The sequence below is a fragment of the Haplochromis burtoni genome, unplaced genomic scaffold (assembly GCF_018398535.1).
Source record: "Haplochromis burtoni strain Fernald_Lab_line unplaced genomic scaffold, NCSU_Asbu1 Contig_464, whole genome shotgun sequence".
Taxonomy (NCBI): Eukaryota; Metazoa; Chordata; class Actinopteri; order Cichliformes; family Cichlidae; genus Haplochromis; species Haplochromis burtoni.
In genome coordinates this window covers 314,310-334,918 of record NW_024582825.1, presented here as the reverse complement: position 1 = coordinate 334,918, position 20,609 = coordinate 314,310, and the positions used below count along the sequence as shown (strand labels likewise).

The window sequence follows — 20,609 nt, the reverse complement described above, 5'->3', positions numbered from 1 at the left end:
GGAGAGAGAGGAGATCCACTGTCTGAACTGCCGCAGCCCGCCTTTATGTAAAGCTGCACGAGAAAGCAACAGCAAGCAGAATCAACCATAAACATGCATCTGAGCCCCACACACACACACACACACACACACACACACACACACACACACACACACACACACACACACCTGATTTCAGAGGACGTTATATTGACTTACACTGGAAATCTCGTATAACCTTAGCTGTAGCTTGCCTGAACCTAATCCCAACCTAAACCTATCCTGAAAACATCACTTTACTTTCAAATGTATTCATTGCATCATGAGGTCCCATTAAGTAGTTATGTCCCCATAATGTAAGTGGTGAAACAGATTAAGGTCCCCACAAAGTCAGTAAGACCCGCGTGAGCTGACTGGGATATTATTTATTATTGGAAAAATAAAAACATCATGGAAATAAAATAAAAGCTGCTCCTCCTCCTCTGACAAGCCAGAAGAGCACACAAAGAGACACACACACTCAGAGTGTAGCATAGTGGCTGTTAGCTGCATGTAGCTGGCAGTTAGCAGTTCATGAACAGAGGGGGTTAGTGTTAACATGGAGGGTGGATACACAGTACATTTAAGAGCTGTAAAATTATTAAAAGGCTATAACTTTGGGATTTAAGTGATGCTAAAGCACAGAACTATAAAAAAAAATGTTAGGGAAAGGAAACTCATCACTAGGCTGAAAATCAAGTGGTTCTGGATTTTTGTGTTTAAAGCCTCAGTTCTAAGAAGAATCAGAGGTGACTGTGCTGTCAGGTTTCCCTGGAGCATACCTGCCGGTCACTGCAGGGTTTTTAGGCTTTAACCCCAATTAATTGTACAGTTTACTTTCACTGCAGCTCGAGACAAGAATGAAAACATTTAAAGACTTGTTTCGAGGCTCTAACAGTTACTTTTAGGAACCAAATCTGGTGCACATGTTGTACTGTGAATCCACGGTGCGTTAACAGTAGCAGACAGACGTTAGGACAAGCAGGCACTGAGAGGACAGCCCTGTGAGGCCCCTTATGTGGTTTAATTATCCATGGTTATATCCTCTGTTCCCAATCAACACCAAATGTGTCTCTTTAAACTTTTACAAGCCATCAGTAGACATTAACTTGGTAGGTGGGGGTAACCATGGCTACCGCTAGAGCTCCAAATTGTGTGAACAATAAAAAAACAAAACAAACCCCTCCCCCCCAAAAAAGTTAATATTCTCTGTAGGCATTTCAATTTCAGCATAGTCCATGTTAGTCAATAATAAAATTGAGGGAGGGGCACATCCTACTTACAGAGCAGGTGACAGGGGTGTGGCCTCAGACAGGGTGGGGCGGGGCAGCGCAGCGGCGAGAGCCTAGCCGTAACGTAGCCTGGCCTTTACCCCAGTATAGCTTAAGCAAAGCTTTAGCCACAGCGCAGAATGGCCATGGCGCGGTAGTGTAGGCTCAAGGCTGCGCTAGTCCTCACCAAGCTTCTGTAATGTCGCAGTAGCAGCAGCACAAGCATATGGAACAGGCTGAGACACTTAAAAGCATCATGAGTAGGGCAGGAAGGGGATGGGGGTGGGGGTCAAAGGTGAGAGGACAGAGCAAGGTGTCGGAGACAGCAACGTAAAGGGAAAAGGGTTATTTGAAGGTTTAGTAGACACACAGGAGGAGCTCTATTGTCCAAATATCCCAAAATCACTCTTGGGTCATTTTTCCCCCAAAAACGTCAAACACCAGGCCACATGCTCAAGAAGCGTTAGTCTAAAAACAAAAGTGAAGCACGACAACTAACACTAGCATTACACATCTATTTTATGACCGTTTAAAAGCGCAGCAAGGAAATTATCTGTCCAAACAGACTGGGCTCTGTGTGCTCTGAATTCATCTTCTAGCTTTCCAAGTGTGAACCCTTAAGCAGAACAGCCATTTTCCAGCTATCCACAGGGATATTTGACGAACAAAGCACTTCAAAGGATGTGTGAGGTGCACTTGGGCAGCTGGACGTACTGACAGAGACGGACAGACAGATGAAGCAGACACAAGGACCACGGCGCTTTGCATTCTGTAGCAATCAAATCAACACCTTTAATAAAGCTTATAGATGTCAAACTGCAATACAATTTTATGAGGGGGCGAAAAATTCACAATTCACAAAATGTTCAATGTACAAATGCTACAAAACAGTTTGCAATCCAGGCATTAAAAAACACCGTAGAAATAAGTAAACATTTGTTTTAAAAAAATATGGCAACTCTGCAGAGAGGCCAGCAGCGAGAGAGGTAGAGATCGTCAAGCAAAAGCACAGTCTTAAAAAAACCCCAAAAAAAGCTGCCTTAGTGAAGACCAAACTAAGACACAAGCTCTAAGACACAGTGATGTCTGACTCGACAGCAAGCGGCGAATAGCTCTAAGATTTGGTCAGTAACCTTGGTCGAAGGAGTCGTCAGAGGAGCTGAGGCCCGCTTCCTCCAGCAGTAGGGATAAGTGCTTGTGTTTCTTCTTCTGAGATTTCTCACTGGATAGCAGGGATGTCGGCGATGAAGTGGACCGCCTCTTCCTGGGCAGGCTGCCGTGGGAGCGCGTCCCTGAGAGAGGGGGCCAGCCCCCTCGAGCAGAAGTGTGCTCCTCTGAATCGGAGTCTGGTGTGGAGAGAGTGCGGTTAATCATTCATGAGGTCATGAGGATGGAAACAAAGACTCAGACACAAAGAGAGTTTCCGCTTGGTTTCAATATCACAGCCTCACAGAGATTAATGTTTTATTTTCTAAACTAATGCAGCAAAGCCCAGCATATCTGGAACTAGTCAGCCGCAGATAATCTAACTTTCTACACCATCTAACCAACGAGCATGTGTCAAGAAAATGCAAGAAAGAAAATCATTGCCAGACAAAAAAAGACAAGATTAGTGAGTGACCAAGCAGGTCACCCAGAAACTGATCCACATGTGCACCTTTAAATTGCTCTCAGTGGTTCTGATGCACTTTATCTGTGGAAGTCTTGCACATGCAAATCTAATTCCCACCACTTCAGACCCAACTCCCATCTCTACAGCACTTTTCTGTGTGCTGAAGCCAGTGACTGACAAATGTAAAATGACGTAAGTGGCATAAAACATGAGTATGTGCTGCACTTTTAATTTTCCAAGTCTAACCATGAATTATATAAAAAGTGACACTGTATCAGCATTAGCTAAAAGTAGGTCACTCTATAACTCAGGCTGTGTTGACAGTTGGGGAAAAGACACATGAAGCTACTTTTTGTCTCCAGGTACTCACTGTTAGAGCAGCTGCTGAGCTCTGATCTCATGGGAGAGAACAAAGCTGTCTTCTTCTGACCTTTCACTTTCCGGGCAGCGTCTGAAGCAGAAGCCTTGGAAGCCATCTTGTGTTTTCCTGCTTTGACCGAGGAGTGGATTCCTCTCTCCTTGAGTCGACTTTCCACAGACTTGCTCTTCGACTTCTCCAATTTCGTGCTGGAGGTGAATTTGCGTGATGCGCCGAGAGAGCCGAGCTGCGAGAGAGAGAGCGCTCTGTCGAGGTCTGACGCCAGCTGCTCCTGCTCACATAGGAGGCCGCGCTTTGCCTTTAGCACCTAAGACCATCACCATAGACTCATCATTAATTATACGAGACCAGTCGCATTACCCTACTGCCAAAAAAAAATGCACTTCCAGGTAGCCTACCTCCAGCGGATGACTGGTAGATGGCTCCGTGTCATTCCAGCTCTTCTTCTTTTTCTTCTTTTTCACTTTCAAGCCTCCACTTCCTGCCTCTGTCTCCTCTTCTTCTCTGGACACCCGGAACTTCTTCCTTTGTCCTTCCCCTGCTTCAGAATCCTCCGAGTATTGCACCGTCCTACCCACCCTGGGACAGAAATATCCACCTTTGCTGAATATGCATATAGAAAAGCATGCGTAAAGGAGAACAAACGGCAAAAGTCAGCAGCAGATTACATTTGTGGGTTCACTCACTTTCCAGGCCTGCTGTCCAGTTTGGTAGGTGTGGCCAAGTGTTTCCTCTTTCTAGGTCGCCCTCTACCCCGTCTGGTCAGACTGCGCCTCTCATCTTCCTGCAGCTGGCGCTCACTGACACAACAAAACAATTTTAAGCGTGTGTTAGTCCAGGAACGGAGGCATGGAAGCATTTTTCGCAGTTTTGTGATTATTTCGCGTAGTAGTGATTCTTACAGCAAGTGTGCAAGCAGTGTTAAAAAAAAATTACCGCTTGTCTCTGCGTCTCTGGAGCTTGCTGAGCTCTCTCTGCTTCTCTTTATACGTCTTCTGCAGCTCAGCCAAGCGGACACGGAGTTCCACTTCCATTGTGTCCAACACATCCAGAGGCAGTTTACTGTACAGCTGCAAAGAGAGGCAACGAGGTGAGAAACATTTCCTAAACCGGCTCATTTTCAATTGTGGGCCACACGTTTCTTGATCTTACCGGCTCCTCTTTCCTCTGCCGCCAGCTGTACTTCTTGTTGGGGTCCAGCGTTCTGGGCAGATCAATGTGGGATTGTTTCTCTATGGCCTCCAGAAGGATTTGTTTGCTTGCTTCAAGAAGACAGTCTAGACCCTCTAATGTCACATCTGGATGGGATGCAGAAAAAACTAAAATTAGAGGAGTTCATAAATATAAATAGCTGTTTATTACATCTGTTAGAAACTGCTTACCTTGCTCCTTATGGCTGTTTTCTAACTCTTGCTGAGCCATTTGGCTAAGCAGGGCCATCCCCTCCAGCGCCACCATCTCCATAGGTCCTGCAGTGCTGCAGCTTTCAATCTGTGGTATGAGTGTTGGGGCAGGTGGGGTGATTGATAGAGGATGGACCATCTCACTAGCTGTCAGCAAGGCGAGCATCCCTGCCATGGGATCTTCTGAACTGATGACAAGTGGAAGTGGAGAGGTCGGGGCAGGAAGTGGATAGAGAAGAGGATCAACAAGACTTTCTTTTGGACTCGGAGCATCCAAGATGACTGGACTGTCTGGCTGTTCCTGTTCACATGAAGCGCTGGTGGTTTGATCTAGTGATGCACATGTCTGAGACAGTTCCTGTCTGTCTGAATCTGTGCTGATGCACTCTGCATAATGTGTTTGGTCTGGATCCTTTATGACCTTGGATTTAGGTTCAGCTTCTGTGAGTGTAGGAGGCTCAGAATATGCTGTCAGACATGAGTAAGCTGAAACTTCTATTTTGATTTGACCTTCTTCCCTCTCTTCCTCCCTGATTTCCAGCCCTCTGGCTCGTTGTGGTGGAGGACTAGGGACATGCAGAGGTAACGGTTGAGGCTGTGGCTTTGGGGGTTCCCTGTCTTCTTCATTGTCCTGGGTGACTTGGGCAGGACTACAGCTTTGCTGAAGAGGTACGAGTGGCTCTGGTGTTATGTCAAGCTTTCCCTGCTCCACATCAGGTTCCTGTTTGAGGAAAGATGCCGACTTTGACTGCTCTAGCTTTTGAGGCATGATATCTGTGTCCAAAAGCCTTGAATGGAGATGGGCTGAGGGCAAAGGGGCAGCTAAAGCAGGAGAGCAGACACGACGGGGTGGGACAGCTTCTGCATTTTCCCCTGTGGGTGTTGGGATGTGATAAGGAGGAAAAGGTGAGCCAAATGGGGCCGTGATGGACTGGTAAGGATAACCTGGAGGGAGATCTGTCACAAAGGCAAACAAAAATATAAGTTAGAACAGCAAATTTGTCTGATATCAGGAGGTAGGTCTGATTAATTCCTTGCTTAAGACACTTTATGCTTGGACTACCGTGGAAAAAAAAAGTCTTATGTATCCACTCTAGCTGACATGATGATGAAAAGCAAAGATGGCTGCATTATACACTTGTTAGGTTGCTCCAGACTCACCGGCGTACATGCTTTGAAAGGGTGCAGAGGTCTGTTTCTGCCCCTCTCTCTGTTCCCTCTGTCCCACCTCCCCCTCTTCAGACATCTCTTGTTTAGGCCGCCGTGGCGAGGAAGGGGGGGGAGACGCTGAACGGGGTGAAGACGGGTGAGGCAGGGGCTTCGGCGGAGACAGTACTCTCTGCCCACCTTCCTCTGACTTCAGTGTGGTCACTGGAGAGGGGAGCCGAGGCAGCGGGGTTAGGGACGATGTCGACGGGGTTGGAGATCGAGAGGAAGGAGGAGGTTTGCGGGGATGCAGCACCGGTGAGGGAGACGGGGATGAAATTGAGGAGGGTCTGGGCTTTGAGTCAGTGTTACGCTTGTCTGCTTTGTCTTCCATCTCTGGCCGGTGCTCACTGGCCTTTAGGCGCTCCTACAACACAGGAGAGGAGATATTTCTGACAGACGCACGCACCGTGTGTGTATGATGTGACAGACTCAGGATATGAATTGTGGGATGTGCTTTGTTTAGACTTCCCTGGCTGTATGCTTTTGCAGCTGCAGGATATGGCTGTTTACTGATCTTTACTTTTTGGAAGCGCAATCAAAGCAGGGAACTAAAATCCTACTGCAAGCCAATCTAACATTGTTTTGCTGTGTTTATGCCTTTATGTCTACATACAGCTGGATTGTACAATGTGTAATATTCATGGAAATGTCTTTAAATATGGTGTTTGTTGACATGAAGGTGCTTAACAGCACAAAGTTCACTCACAGCTATCTGTGCATTCCTCTGTAGCTCCAGGACCTGCGCTGTGTGCTGCTGAATCATGAGTAGCTCGTGTTGTCGGAGGATTTGCTGCTGAGAGAGGAGCTGCAGCTGGGCCGCATGCTGCAAAGTGCTGGTTGTACCGTACACACCCGACCACACTGGGGCTCCACGCTCCAGTACATCACCACCTGCAGAACAGCAGCCAGAGCCATGAGGAGAGAGTAAAATTAAATGTCCATTCAAAGTTTCTGCTTTTTACAAAGCAGTTTTTTCCCCACTTACAAAAAGATTTTTTGGGATATTCTTAATTTGATAGAGAATTATTGGAACTTGGGTTTGTTTACTACTGTGATACTCCACGTCCTTTTTGTAGCTTTTGGGCACTGAGGAAACCAGCTGATGTAGTTTTAATATAAAAACTGTTGCCTTGTTGCATTGCTATAACTACCCCATGCACATTAGGTGTTACTCAACTGTAAAGGAAAACGACTGAAACTGAGTTGAGTATGTACAAGGGGAAAAGAAGTACAATGCACTGCTACAGGATCACAGATACAGGGTTTAGGGTGGCTTATGGTCACAGAATAGCCTCAGCTGATGGCAAATTATAAAATTAAGCCAGAGAAACATGACTGATTTTCCATTTTCATTTGTTTACAGAAAGTACAAACAGTAACATCTGTCTGTATAAAAGTGGTACTCCTTTGTTTTTGCTCGAGCAAAACGGAAGCCAACTTGCACTGACACTTTTACAAAGACAACAGCTTTCCTACCATAGTGTGGCAGGTGTTCGGATGGGATGACGATTAGCTGTCCAGACTGCGGATCTCTGGCAAACTGGTAGGGAGGGGGCATCGAGCCTGGCAGAGAGGGTGGGTAGCCTGGGGGGAGGGTCTGGTGGAGTGAAGAGGGACCCAGGCCTGAATAGGAGGGGGGGAGAATAAAAGGGTGAAAAAATGGAGGCAGAAGTGTGAAAAACGTCAGATGAAAAGAAGAGAAAGTCAACAGAAGCCAAACTGAATCCAACATTTACCCAGTGCTATTCTTCATTCAGTATTTATACTTGCAGTGAAAGCATAATGGAATCACATGTGGGAGCGTGCACTGAATTTAGCTGCTTGAGAGAGTATTTTGTTTTTGGGGGGTTTTTTGTCCTCCGTGTCTAGACAGAGAAGGCCCTTTGGGAGCTTTGCATGACCATGTGTCTCAGTGTTGCATGTTTTCAAACCTTACATGCTTATGCAAGCGTACACGTGAGTGAGCGAGTTTGCATCTCTGTGCTGTTATTTCTGGACAGTGTGCGTTGGAAGAAGAAGGTCTGGAATGTCCTGCAGAGACCAGGAATGTCTGCGGCACTTGACTCAACGGGGCTGCTGCTGATTGAACCGCTCGACGGACAGACAACACCAATCAGGAAAAGCCACGTGTGAAAAGCTAGACAAAGCATGTGTGCTCTACGTTTAGCACCAGGTGTTATAACGCTGACAGACAGTAAGATAGAAATGATTCTGAAAGTGCAAAAGCATACAGAGTTAAAACCGCTAATTCCTTTAACGGCGTGCTGTGCTATCTGTCCCACATCTGGGTGTCTCCTTCAGTGCTCAAGGAGCTTATTTAAACTCCAACATGTAAGGTTTCCATCAAACAAAGCGACTGTAACACACGTAACATGTGTTTACCACTTTGTTTTTAATGCAAACAATAAGTAAACTAGGGCTTTCTGTATGATTACTTCCAAATAATCCGTTAAATAATTGTTTACTCTAAACAAATAAATAAATGTTGAAACAACAGTCAAAATAAAAGCAGCACAATCAACAATGTGTCTTTATTAATTTTCTGCAGCTTGAATAAAAGATTCATTATTTCAGCTTTTGTTGACTTTTCTCTTGACATAAAGCACAAAATTATTAAAATCGCCAGTTACACAACTGAGTTCCTCAACGATGTTACGAGGGGTTTGAGGAAAAATCTAAAGTGTGAGACAAAAGCACATCTACATACTGTATGGAGAGCCAGAGAGCCAGACTGGGGGAGCTCCAGACCGGGGTATCCACGGGTGAGAGGTCAAAGTTGAGGGGTCAGGAGGCCATCGTCCTGCCCCTGCCAGAGCGGCCCCTCCTGTGACCACAAGGTTTGGGGTCATGAGGCTGGACGTCATCATACTGGGTGTCAAGCCGCTAGATAGTGGGGCAGGGTGCATCTGAGTAAACTCTGCAAGTTCCTTGGACTCTCTAAAAGGAAACAAGACCCGTTTAATAAAGGGACAACCCCTGAGAAATGAGAAATGAAGGCAGAGTGGAAATGCCAAAAACTTCAGTTTCAAGGACAGCTCCAAAAGCGAGTCAATCCCAGTGGACTTCCATAATGCATTCGACTTTACAGCAGAAAGAAACCAGTTTACAGTGTGCTACATAAACATTTTTAACCACGTTCATAACAACGGTACACAGGATGTTTTGTAAGATTTAGATTTTGTTCAGGCTTAAAATTTTGCATTAACAGGAACATGACTGCATTGACAGACAGGTGGATGCAAACTGGCTACCTGCTCTGTGCTGTATCAGCGAATCTGAGTGGCTGAACTGGACCTCTTCACTAGCATTTTTACTGGAATTAAATCTGTGCTCCAGTTTTGGTGAGTAAGAATTTTAGTCCCTTATTTGTTCCTTCACAGGAATTAGCAGGAGTCTGTGTCGACTGTTCGGGATACAGCTCGTTAGCTGAGCTTGCTCATAAATTTGAACTCTGCACTGCAAATATGGTCACATGTAGCACCAAACTCACAAAGTGGTGAAAACCACAGAGTTTAAGTCACAAAGCAACAGGTGACACAGTTGATTCTTCCACCCTTTATATACAGGCTACGATTTTAATTTAATATTGTTTAAAGAAGAGACCTGCAGGTGGCCCAATAGACTTGTTTAACCATGATTCATGACTAATGAGTAACTGGGTTACTAACAATAAAAAAATAAAATAAAATAAAAAAATCAATAGCTGATTTACTTCCCCACCTGAGCACTTTCTCCTGCTCACGTTCGAGCCGGCCAGCCAGCAGTCTGTCATTGTGGTGGCGAGCACGGTCCTCTCCACGTTCTTCATCTACACATTCAGGAAGACGGGAAGAGAGAAAAGGATTCATCATCACATTTTCTTCGATACTACACCATAGAAGAAAATATGATGGGCTATAACAGCCATATTATGCTACCTGCTACAGTGCACTCTACTATTGGACATCTCTCTGGTCTATAGTAGGGATGAAAAAGGAAACTCTGGCAGGTTATAAAGTTGAGCACGATGGGTGACAACAGAGAACAGAAGGGGAAAAATACAAGGTGACAGCGACTAAAGGTGGCACAGCATGTCATAATGAGCAGAGAGGCTACAAAAAAATCATTATGTTAAGCTTCATTCTCCAAACAGAGTGTGTGTGCACACAAACTGTACAAACACACACAGAAATGGAGCGACGGCTCTCACTCCAGCTGCCAGCTCGCATCAATTATTAGTCTAGTGCCGCAGGAGACACGTGAACCTGCCATCGCTGCCTTACTACTGCATACACAGGGCCTTAAACCCATCCTGCTTACTATGAGAGCCAACGGCAAAAGACTGAGGAGGAAGAAAAGAGGAGGAAGGGGAGCAGCACTCAAGCGGGCAACCCAGAATAAACATGAGGGTCTCCTCCTCTCTCCCATTAACCCGTTTCCATCTCATCAACGCTGACTGAGGGTCCCCAAGCAGCAGAAGGTTTTATTTTATACATGTGTGCCAAACCTTTCAGTCATGAGAGTGTGTGTGTGTGTGTGTGTGTGTGTGTGTGTGTGTGTGTGTGTGTGTGTGTGTGTGTGTGTGTGTGTGTGTGTGTGTAGCCTATAAAAGGACAAGAGACTTTAACAATCCCTGACATGCTCCACAGGAAAGGGTTCTACACTGTTACCAAGGTTACAAGGAGCCGGCCCCACATGCTATCCTTTCTGTATCAGGGATAAACACTGCGCGCCCCCTCTTCTTCCCCCACATTCCTCATTGCTGTGCTTCCATCTGTCTCATACTCTTCTTACTTTCCTGACACACTTTTCTCCTCCGGTCCATCAACCTATTGATAGATGGTCTCTCCTATCATTAGACCACTTCGTGCTTCCTTCCATTTACACATCCATCTATTTCCAGTGTAATTCTTCTGCTGTTTATTTAGAGCTCCTCCTAGCATGAGGGACTGAGGCTATTAGCAAATCAATCTGCTCAAGGAAGGAAATGACTAACTCCCCCCCCCCCTCCAATCGCAAACAGGGATGCACTGCATGTGCATCTACAGTAGCTCATAAATACACACAATTCCTAATATACACACAGTCACTCAAGACTGATCCATTGCTTAGCAACGCAGCCATGGTCTTATTGTAATTCAAGGCTTGTTTGTAGCTTTTAGCTGCGCTCTGTAATGACATGTTTAATGCAGAGAGGGGGGGGGGGACGAGTGGAGAAAGAGTAGAGGGCCCAGAGGTGGGACAAGGGGGGAGTACCTCTACAAAACCCTTTTCTGAAAGGAAAGAAGGGTGGGGAGGCAGAGAGATATTCAACTCAATGAAAAGAGCAAGAGAGAGAGTGAGGCCGAGCTGTGGGAAGATAGAAAGAGCTCAATGACACACGGTGCTGAGAAAGAAACAGAAACAAGGAGATGGAGCGGGAGCACTGGAGCTGAATGACCTTGACGTCCAAGAATGGAGTGTAATATGGCAGGAATTGCAATGCAGCCAGCAGAGAGCCATTCAACAAAATACACCCTATGACATAATTAGTCAAATTGTGGGGGGAAAAAAGTTGTTTTTAACCATTCAAATCATGTTGCACGCATGAACACCTCAGTGTCAAACAGGGGGGTGAGGAAATATGACTTTGAGGCGGGAGAAAATGAATCGTCTATTATTCATAGAAACCAAAATGAGGAATCATTTGCTCTTGGTTCATTTAACTGAAGGGATCTGTGTTCCCTGCAGAACAATTCAGAGAGAAGCCACAGTGGAGAGTTGAAAGCAGAAGCACGAGCAAATACATTTGAACAATGTTCTAAGTACACTTGATTTAACTTGCCAGTAACTTTAAAATATTGTGTTATCAGTTCAGTGAATGTGACTCCTGGAAGTATTTTAAAACCCACACTGAGTGCAATTTGCACTCAGATTTGTACGTCTATCAGTCACCAGGAAAAGAAAAAAAAAAGAAAAAGGAGTTTTTAGCTGAAGAAGACCAAAGAAGTACTGACCTTTAATAGCGGTTTGCAGCAGGGGTCTCTGTGTGTCTGAGCTTCCACTCGTCTGTTTACTGGTGGCCCCGCTGTCTCTCTGCCGAGCCACAGCAACAGCAATCCCAACCGGAGGGTGGCGCACCTCGCCCTCACCTTCCCGGCCAAAGGAGCGGGCACTGTCGGGTCGCTCCTGTTCTCTCTTCAGCTGAGGCATCCTTAATGCTCCTGAACCACCGGAGCCAACTGCTATCCTATCCCTCTCCCTTTCTCGCTCTCTCTCTTTCTCCTTTTCCCTCTCGATTTCCATCCCAATGTTCCCCAATCCACCAAAGGGCCCTCTGCCGTCCGTGATGTTCCTGGAGGAACCAGGGCCTTCAGCAGCAAAGTTTCCACTGTATTTGATCAGGCTCTGCATGGCCGAAACCTCTTTAGAATCCGAACCCAATCCCCCACCACGCTCTCCACCGCTGGAACCCCCTGGTCGGTAGAGCGCCGATGGGTCCAGATAGCGTCTCTGACTACCTTCTTCGCTTGCACGCCCGTGTCCGTGCTGGGAGGAGTGTGTTTGGGGGGAATGGCTGTGGGTCGATTGTGTGTTGCTGTTGTGTCGATGGGATGTGTGAGGGGACTGTGACATTCGCGTGTGTGTCTGCTGGCTGTGGGGAGAAGAAAGCGTGTGTTGGGCTGCCAGAGCAGCCATGTGACTTGTAGCGTATTTGGTCACCGGACTGATAGGATTCCACTTGGGCTCTGCCGCAGATCGCTCTATGCCTAATCTGTTTGAGTGTTTAGAGATGTCCCTGGTTTCTGGGCTGAACCTTGATTGAATGGAGGAGAGGGATGTGTCCTGGCTTCGTTTACCAACGGAACCATTGGAACAAATCACAGAACCTTCCTCTCTTTGATTGCTTAAATCGCCTGAGTGGGAGAGCCGAGGATGCTCCATGAGGATCTTCTCATGAAACCTGTAGCTCTCCCTCTCTCTGTCTCTGTCCCGTTCATGCTCCACGTCTCTGTCACGCTCCCGTTCTCTGTCTCTGTGTTTGTTGTCGCGCGCTTGTGATGCTATCTGGATCGGCCCCGCCTGCTCATCATAAACCTCCACAGAAGGCACATACGTAGGTGCGCTTATGCGTTGCTCCCTGACAGACTCTCTGGCTGTGGAAAGGTGGGGCGCTCCAGCTGCTGAGGACTGGAGAGCAGGAGGGAGGACATAGGATATGTGGAGGGTTCCAGCTGACGTGGCTACAGAGTCATTCCTCCTATGTCTCTCTGAATGAGGGTTTGAGTTATTCGCATTAGAGTTATGGTGGAGTCGAGAGCCGCTATCCTCGTCCCGACTCCCTCTGTCTGGTTCTGGTCCATGAAACCTGCCTGTTCCTCCACCCCCACCAGGAGGGAAGGAGGTCTGTGGAGATGACAGCCTGGATCTGGGCTCCACTGTGGAAGGCTGGGAGTGTGACTTTTGCTGGTGTAGATGGAAGGACCAACCATCTCTGTCTCTTTCTGCGTCCCGGTCCTTTTCCTTCTCTCGTTCCCGTTCCCTGCCTACCCTGCGGTCCTCCTCACCTCTCCCGTCCTGTGTCAGGTCCACCACGCTCTGCGGCCGCTGCTCCTCTCTTGAACGTTCCCGCTCCCTTTCCCTGTCTCTATCCCTCTCTCCCCGATAAGACCTTTCCCTCACCCCTTCCCGGGATGTCCTCTGTGGGGGTGTGGAGCTGGACGGGGTATTGGAGGCAGCAGACGGGGGGTGGAGAGGTGACTGCCTCAGGGAGGATGGCAGGTAATATCCCTCTAGAAACACAACATAACACACAAGTCAGACAACACAAACAACCACACAGCATGCTGACAGATGATGAAGCAGATGATGAAGGCAGAGTACAGCAGCATCCTGCAGCACTCAAGCAGAGGTGAAAAATAATAATAAATATTTATGTGTCAACTTGCCAAGAAAACGTAACAATGCAACAGGCTTATAGTAGATCGGCAACAGCCGAATGACAGAAGAGACATACATTATAGTGTGAAAATGACAAAGGAATCAGGGCTAAATCTGGTGTTGTATTTCTGGCCAGGGCCCACAACTAAATAGGCTTTCACACTATAATAAAAAGGTTTAGCACAAAACCTACTGCTGCTGATGTATCACAGGATAAGGCAGAATATGTACAATAAATTCAGGCAACTGGTCTTTGTGAATGTTGTCGGCGACAGATACTGACCTTTATGAGAATCATAGAGAGGGTGCTGGGAGAGCGAGGGAGGCTCAAGGTGCCCCAGGTGCCCCAGGTAAGGGCTGGAGTACAGGCTGCTTGGAAGAGGGGGGTAGCCTGAAGACACAGAATGCAGGTTATAGAAATGACACTGAAAACACCAGAAAAGTTCAGTAAATTAGTGTATAAATATAAAAGGTAATTTTGTTAGCTTATCCTCTGAACGTCAGTCCTGTTGACTCATGCTGATATTTATCTGTTGTGTCACTTCCACTTTGCACCGGCTAAATGTTCAGTAATGGCATTTATCTTCTTTACAATGAAGATTTTTAGGGTCAATGATTGGCCAAATTCTCATTCTAACCCATCAGGTAGAAATTTCTCAACACTTACATGCTGACTGCTCTGATTAGTCAACTTTGAATCTATTAGTTGACCTGGAGATAATCAGTCTTTGACTGTTTGATAATTCGTTAACAGTTACAGTCATTTTATTGTAAAATCTGAGACCTTTGGGTTTTGGACTGTCGCCCTGGACTCTGAGACGTTACAGTCAGCTGGTCTGAAGCAATACCATGTATGAGGAAATCACAAGGAGGCATTTCAGATCATTACATCATTCTTTCTTCCTCTTAGTCATGCATTCAATGACTCTTGCTTTGGTGTTTAAACATTTCAGACTGTTTAAACTGGTGTTTGTTTAACTTGTAATGATTGAGTTACTGTGTAATGAGAGCAGTTTCTACAATTTTATCCACTTAACTTATAATCAGTAATCAGCTGACATAAGGACTGGAGATACCTTCGTTTTCTAATGCTCCAACTTTTCAAAGTGATTCCTTTAATATCTGCTGACTTTTAGAGAAAATGAAATCAGAACGTACACATGAGAGGGTGAAATTCAACTACACGTGCGTGTATTTATTTGGACACTCAGTTAAGTGGCTGATCAGTTTTCTTTTTGTCCACTGAATTAAATAATCAACTTCAGCTCCAAGAGATTTAACCACACTATCAATTGTGACTCAGTTTCTTTTTTTTCTTTATAAAACATTTACAGCTGACCTCATGTCACAAATCACTGTTTGTGGGTCAGCCTGGGTTGCTGGGCAAGAGTCTCCCGACAGCCAACTGCTGCTCTCAGAGACCAGATCTTAATATAGACAAAGGTTTGTGTTTGGATTTCTGTGTTAGGGCTGAGCTGGCTGGTGTCACCACGTTAGGCCATAAGCAGAGGAGAAAGAAGAAGAAAAAAAGGAGGGTGAGGCATTCCTTGTTCCCACACTCCAGCCATTCCAAGAAGTATTAAAGACGCAGTTGCCATTCCAGCCCAAAAGCAACGGCGGCAGCGCAGAGGTATAAATGGGTCTCCCCTCGTTCTGAGATGCAGAAACGGAGAAGCCGAGGAGGTGGGTGTTAAGGGGTGTCAGCATTAGAAGAAGGCACTGGGAGACAGAAATATAAGAGGCATGATGGAATGAGGGTAACAGCATGCAGGATGGGTTTCTTGCAAAGCTCCCTTTAACCACAGTTAACAGCTAGCCTTGATCTTTAACAGCTTTGATTTGTGGTTCAGCTGTAGCAGTACGGTGCATCCCAGGCATATCCAAAGTCTGCCTCTTAGCTGCTGCCCAGAATTGTCTCCAGCTTAGAGTAACTTTAGCTGCTATCAAAGCCAGCCACCAGGTATTAGGAATCTCTCTTAGCCCGTGAAGGATTCTGTTCAGGAGTCTTCTTCACCAAGCAGGGGGTTTAGCTTTTTTAGCTTTAGAGACTTCAACCTTAAATCCAGTCAAACCTAAGTCAAATGTCAAAGTTTATCCACCCTTTATATTTCCTTCTCTGGCTGAATATAAAGTGAAACAGGTTACATCTTTTAAATTTAGATTTATAATTAGACATTTGCAATGAGCAATTAGTGGCACTATTCCCACACAGGAGATCTAATCACAACCCTGAAGGAAGAGTTTCACATACAGCCAGCAAGCTCCATTTTACTTCACATTTCCACACTGGGCACCTCTAAGACTACCCATTTTAGTGCTCTCATATCCACTCTCACTGACATCATACAGTGTTTAGTCTAAAGCCTGAGCTTTTGACCCACAAGGATTACTTGCACATACACTAACCTCATTATTTTAAACTGTGGCCATGTTTAATGTGAGCATCCACTACTGTAATAGCATGTGGAAAAAGGAAAAGCACAAGAGGTCTACTGTAAAAACAGCTTTTTTTCCCCCATTTGTTTTTGATAGGAAATGACACTTGACCATTAGAAGGAAACAAGCAGAGTCTCCAAAAAGCTAAGGTCAGATTATGAGCTACAATCGTGTCAGTGCCTGACCAACAGTCCCTGAACTGAGAACCAAAGACAAAGTCTTAAAATAAATAAACTAACCACATAATTTGATTTACAATGTTTGAAAAGCACTGAGCAAGCCGTGCGTCACACAAGGCAACGCAATCACTTTTAAAAGGCATCTTAAATGAAATCCATTTGTCCTTCTCTTACCTTGCTGAAATGCACTGTGGGGTTTGTTTTCTACCCTATCTGACCTACTCCAGTGAGATTTGATAAGGAGTTGCAAAAGGACACAAGGGAATGAGGAGGGGACCGAGATTCAATCACTTAATGAACAAGCCTTGAGGAAAGTCACAGGCAAGTTAAGGAAACGAGGAGTCCAAGGAGACAATCCTCTGTGTGTCTAAAAGTGTGTTCGGGCAGGATGGTGTATGAAAAGTAGGGCAGGAGAACTAGAGAGACGCCGACAGAGACAAAGTGCGTACTGGACAGAAGGCTCAAAAAAGAACAAGAGAGAGGAAGACCGATTACAGAAACAGATGACAGGCGAAAGTAAAGGACTGGTCGAGGACAGAGGAAGCAAGGCACATTCAGGACAGAGCCAGCAGCAGAGCTACCAGCCGTGAGACAGAAATGGAACGGGATCCCAGCGGAGTAAGCAATGAGGAACAGGCCTCCTGGGCATTGGTCAGGACAGGATTGTGAAAAATGCCATGAAAATATGATGCCACTCTGCCTTTGAATTATGTACTGGGACAGAAAAGGAGGATAGAAACAGAAATGCAAATGTAGGTGATTTACCATCATGAGCATGCGATGCCCACAGCTGAGCCATCTGCAGACTGCTGGGATTTGCGGATCTGTATGCAGGGTCAGAGGTCAGAGAGGAGGGGCCGGGATAGCCTGACAGGAAGGGGCTGGAGCCTGCCGGGAAGGCATCGCCTATAGGAAAAAGAATGAAGACTGTCAGTCACCCTTGTAACCGCGAGGCCAAACAACACAAACAGTCAATGTTTTTTATTCTGTACGTGATGTCATTCCTTCCTCTGTGTGTTTTTGGGCGAGGGGAGCTAAATCAATATGTGCTGATGCTACTGTGCCCGAGCAGTCTGCTGTAATCACATTATTACTGAGCAGCCATGCACTCCATTTCAACAAGACAGACCACAGACAGACTTCACTCAGAAAGGAGGGAAGTTAATGTAACCACCAACCGAAAGCCACAATCGTCACAAGAGGAATGCAGCCATGTGGGGCACGAGGAGGAGTGTGTCTCTGTTCAGGGTGGGACAGGGATTTACCTCAAACTCAACTGTCTGTCAGATAGAGCTCTGGATTACATGCTGACAGCTTTTATGAGACAAATCTGACCAAGTAAAAATGTACTCAACCTTTTAAACAACTCACAGACAAAATGTTTTCCATTATTTAAAAAATATAATTAAAAGCAAATGTATTTCAGCATTAGGCCAAAGATGTATATGTAATATAAATTACACACACACTGCAAAAATACCCAACACCTTAAATGTTTGTTACAGCTTGAGCTCAACCTGTTAATCACAACAACGACACATAACAACAGTGAAATATTTTTAGAAATATGCTGACGATTACTGAAACCTGAAATGTGTTTTCAGAAACACAAATATAGAAGAAGAAAAAAAGCGCACATATTCAGTTTTTCTTGCCGTATTTTCTTTTAAATTTGCTGTAGCTTTGCACCCGATGTACCGTTCCTGGTAACAAGTCACATTTTGTGTCATCACAAAACTGAATGCGCTTCACTTTACAAAGATAAGGCAGCAAAATCTAACGTTGGAAAGAATCAAACTGATAATGTGTACCTTTGTTTTTTTTAAATCTTCGCTTCACTATGAGACATAACATAATAAAAATAGCTGAAGATGACTTTTTAGCTGATCAGATTATTCCTGCACTGGCCACTGTGCATTAGACTCTGACATAAATCAAGAGGTCACAGGAGCGTTTATCAGAAAAATGCCTGCTGCATAATATAATATATAACAGTTTATGTTTAGAGTTTTCCCCATACATTTATAAAGGTGTTATTAATAAAACCTCAATATAAGTAATATTCAACCACTACACACCACTGCATCCAGTTCCATGGAGAGTGCGAATCCCCGTAAATCACTTCATATCTTAACACGATACGGTTATCGATCGTTTTTCTTAGACTCCACCCTCATCACATGTGCAATCTGTCCACCGGCAAACTTTGAACCATTACAGCTTCTTCCAAGCGCAACCTTCTGAAGAGCTGGAAAAGGTTTCATGTTTAGCCGAGGACCCCCAGATCCCCCCCCCTCCTGAACCATTACTGAACACACTCCACGGCCATTACCCTGATAAAACTAACCATGTGTGTAGGGGAAAGGGTGCTGCCTGTATACGGGCAGGAGGGGGGAGGGAATGAACGTGTGTGTTTCTGTATTAGTCCTGTGGGAATCCAAGAGACATGCTGTGCTTGCCGAGTTTCCCCTGCATCTAAATCAGTACATTAAAACTGCAGTCCGTCAGCAGCCACACACACACACACACCATTTTAAATCAATACCAAATGCAGCTTTCCAATCTATCGCAAAGGCGTGCATGCAAACACATACAGAAGTAATGCACTGTGCCTTTATTCTCTCACTGTGATAACACTGTGTACGTGGATTCCTCCCCACTCTGCCTTATTAGACACCGTTTTTATTAACGCTCGCATTTAAACGTGTGTGTGCACGTGTGCTTAGAGTCCCTGCACCTCTTTGCCGTATGATCACCAACATGTGCAAACAGTTATGTGTGGGTTTGCAGTGAATGCGCTTTTGATTCAAAAACACTGCACAAGCTGTACACACACACACACACACACACACGCTGCCGTAGACCTGCATTTACAAATTCACACATGCACACCAAACCCACCCACACATACACACACGTTAACTCTGAAAAGCAGCAATGAGGTTTTACCCAGAAAATGGCACAATTTTCCATCTGTGCAGTTTTGCAGTATCATCTATGCACTGATGTCAATATTAAACAACAACACAAACCTCACTTTCCTTCTGCTTTCAACTGTGTTTATAATTCACAATATTTTAGGTGTGCGCTTTCTTTCCTTGAAGTTGTGATGTTCACGATTAAAGCCCTGCTCTCCCCATGGTAACTGATGGTAAAGGCAACTGCAGTTTAACACTACAGCAAACATGCCACCAACTTTTTTATGAAATACTAATAGAGGAGCAACTGCTGCATGTGTGTAAAGTGGAGCCAAGCCCTCAAACAACACAGCCTTTATTCAGCAAGTCATGAACATAAGGGGCCTGAAATGCTGTAAATAATGCTGAGTACTTTTACACTCTTTACCCAAGACATTGATTTGATTTGGGTTTACTCAATTATGACCAAATGCATAAATCCAATTTTGGGGTCAACACTAATATTATTAAAACATGATTATTCATCGACTTTGGAAACAGCACAAATTATGTAATCAAACATAATTTACAATTTAAAATAGGTCTTAATAATCATAAACCGCGGTTTAAGAAAGGGATGAGTTTGGCTTTTAAGGAGGGGAAGTCACTGCTTTCTTGGAAAGGTGTGTCCTTGATTTATGACAAAAAAGAGAATCCCTGGAATGGAAACCAGCGGCGTCATTTTATCTTGATCATGTTGTTTTCAAAGATAGTAGTGCGATTTTGTCCTTCAGCTGACTAAAACAGTGGTGCTTCCATTCATCCTCTACAAACTTCAAAACTGATCTGCTAGAATAAAACAAAACAAAAACAACAAAAATAAAAAAAGGACCACGTCTTGTTTTGTAAACTCAAATTGGATGAATTGTCACAGTCAGTGCTCTGCGACCGGTTTATATATAAAGAGGAAGCTCGGTCTACATCAGCAGTAACACAATGAAGGTTTGATACAGTATTCTAAAAAAACAAAAAAACAAACAACAACAACAACAACAACTGTTAGCTGCAATGTTTCCTGCAATCACTTTACATAAAAGGTGAGCTGAAATGCTGTTGCTAAATTCACCACTGTAAATCAAAAAAAGGCAAAGTTGCTCATCTACGAACATAAAGCATATTTTGCAACATTTCCTGACGTGGACATTTTACAGTTCCTACTTTTTAGGAATAACCGCACTGTTTCGATGAAATTATTTGGCATTAGTTCAACTCTTGACACAAAGCCCGAATTGTTTCTAGCACTTTC

The 20,609-nt window shown here is 44.9% G+C and overlaps 1 protein-coding gene across 2 annotated transcripts in view; it reads right to left on the bottom strand.

Moving 5' to 3' along the window:
• tnrc18 (trinucleotide repeat containing 18) overlaps positions 1–20,609 on the bottom strand; it is a 45,734-nt gene that overhangs the window by 12,456 nt on the left and 12,669 nt on the right. For both annotated transcript variants that reach the window (XM_042213654.1, XM_042213655.1), the window contains exons 3-17: positions 17,172–17,312; positions 14,075–14,182; positions 11,868–13,643; positions 9,613–9,700; positions 8,600–8,829; positions 7,369–7,515; positions 6,599–6,783; positions 5,845–6,256; positions 4,663–5,640; positions 4,433–4,578; positions 4,217–4,350; positions 3,967–4,080; positions 3,679–3,859; positions 3,272–3,587; positions 2,423–2,635 (exon numbers count right to left, since the gene is read on the bottom strand). In XM_042213654.1, coding sequence (XP_042069588.1) covers positions 2,423–2,635; positions 3,272–3,587; positions 3,679–3,859; positions 3,967–4,080; positions 4,217–4,350; positions 4,433–4,578; positions 4,663–5,640; positions 5,845–6,256; positions 6,599–6,783; positions 7,369–7,515; positions 8,600–8,829; positions 9,613–9,700; positions 11,868–13,643; positions 14,075–14,182; positions 17,172–17,312 — 5,169 coding nt within the window. The remainder of the gene's footprint in view (positions 1–2,422; positions 2,636–3,271; positions 3,588–3,678; positions 3,860–3,966; positions 4,081–4,216; positions 4,351–4,432; positions 4,579–4,662; positions 5,641–5,844; positions 6,257–6,598; positions 6,784–7,368; positions 7,516–8,599; positions 8,830–9,612; positions 9,701–11,867; positions 13,644–14,074; positions 14,183–17,171; positions 17,313–20,609) is intronic.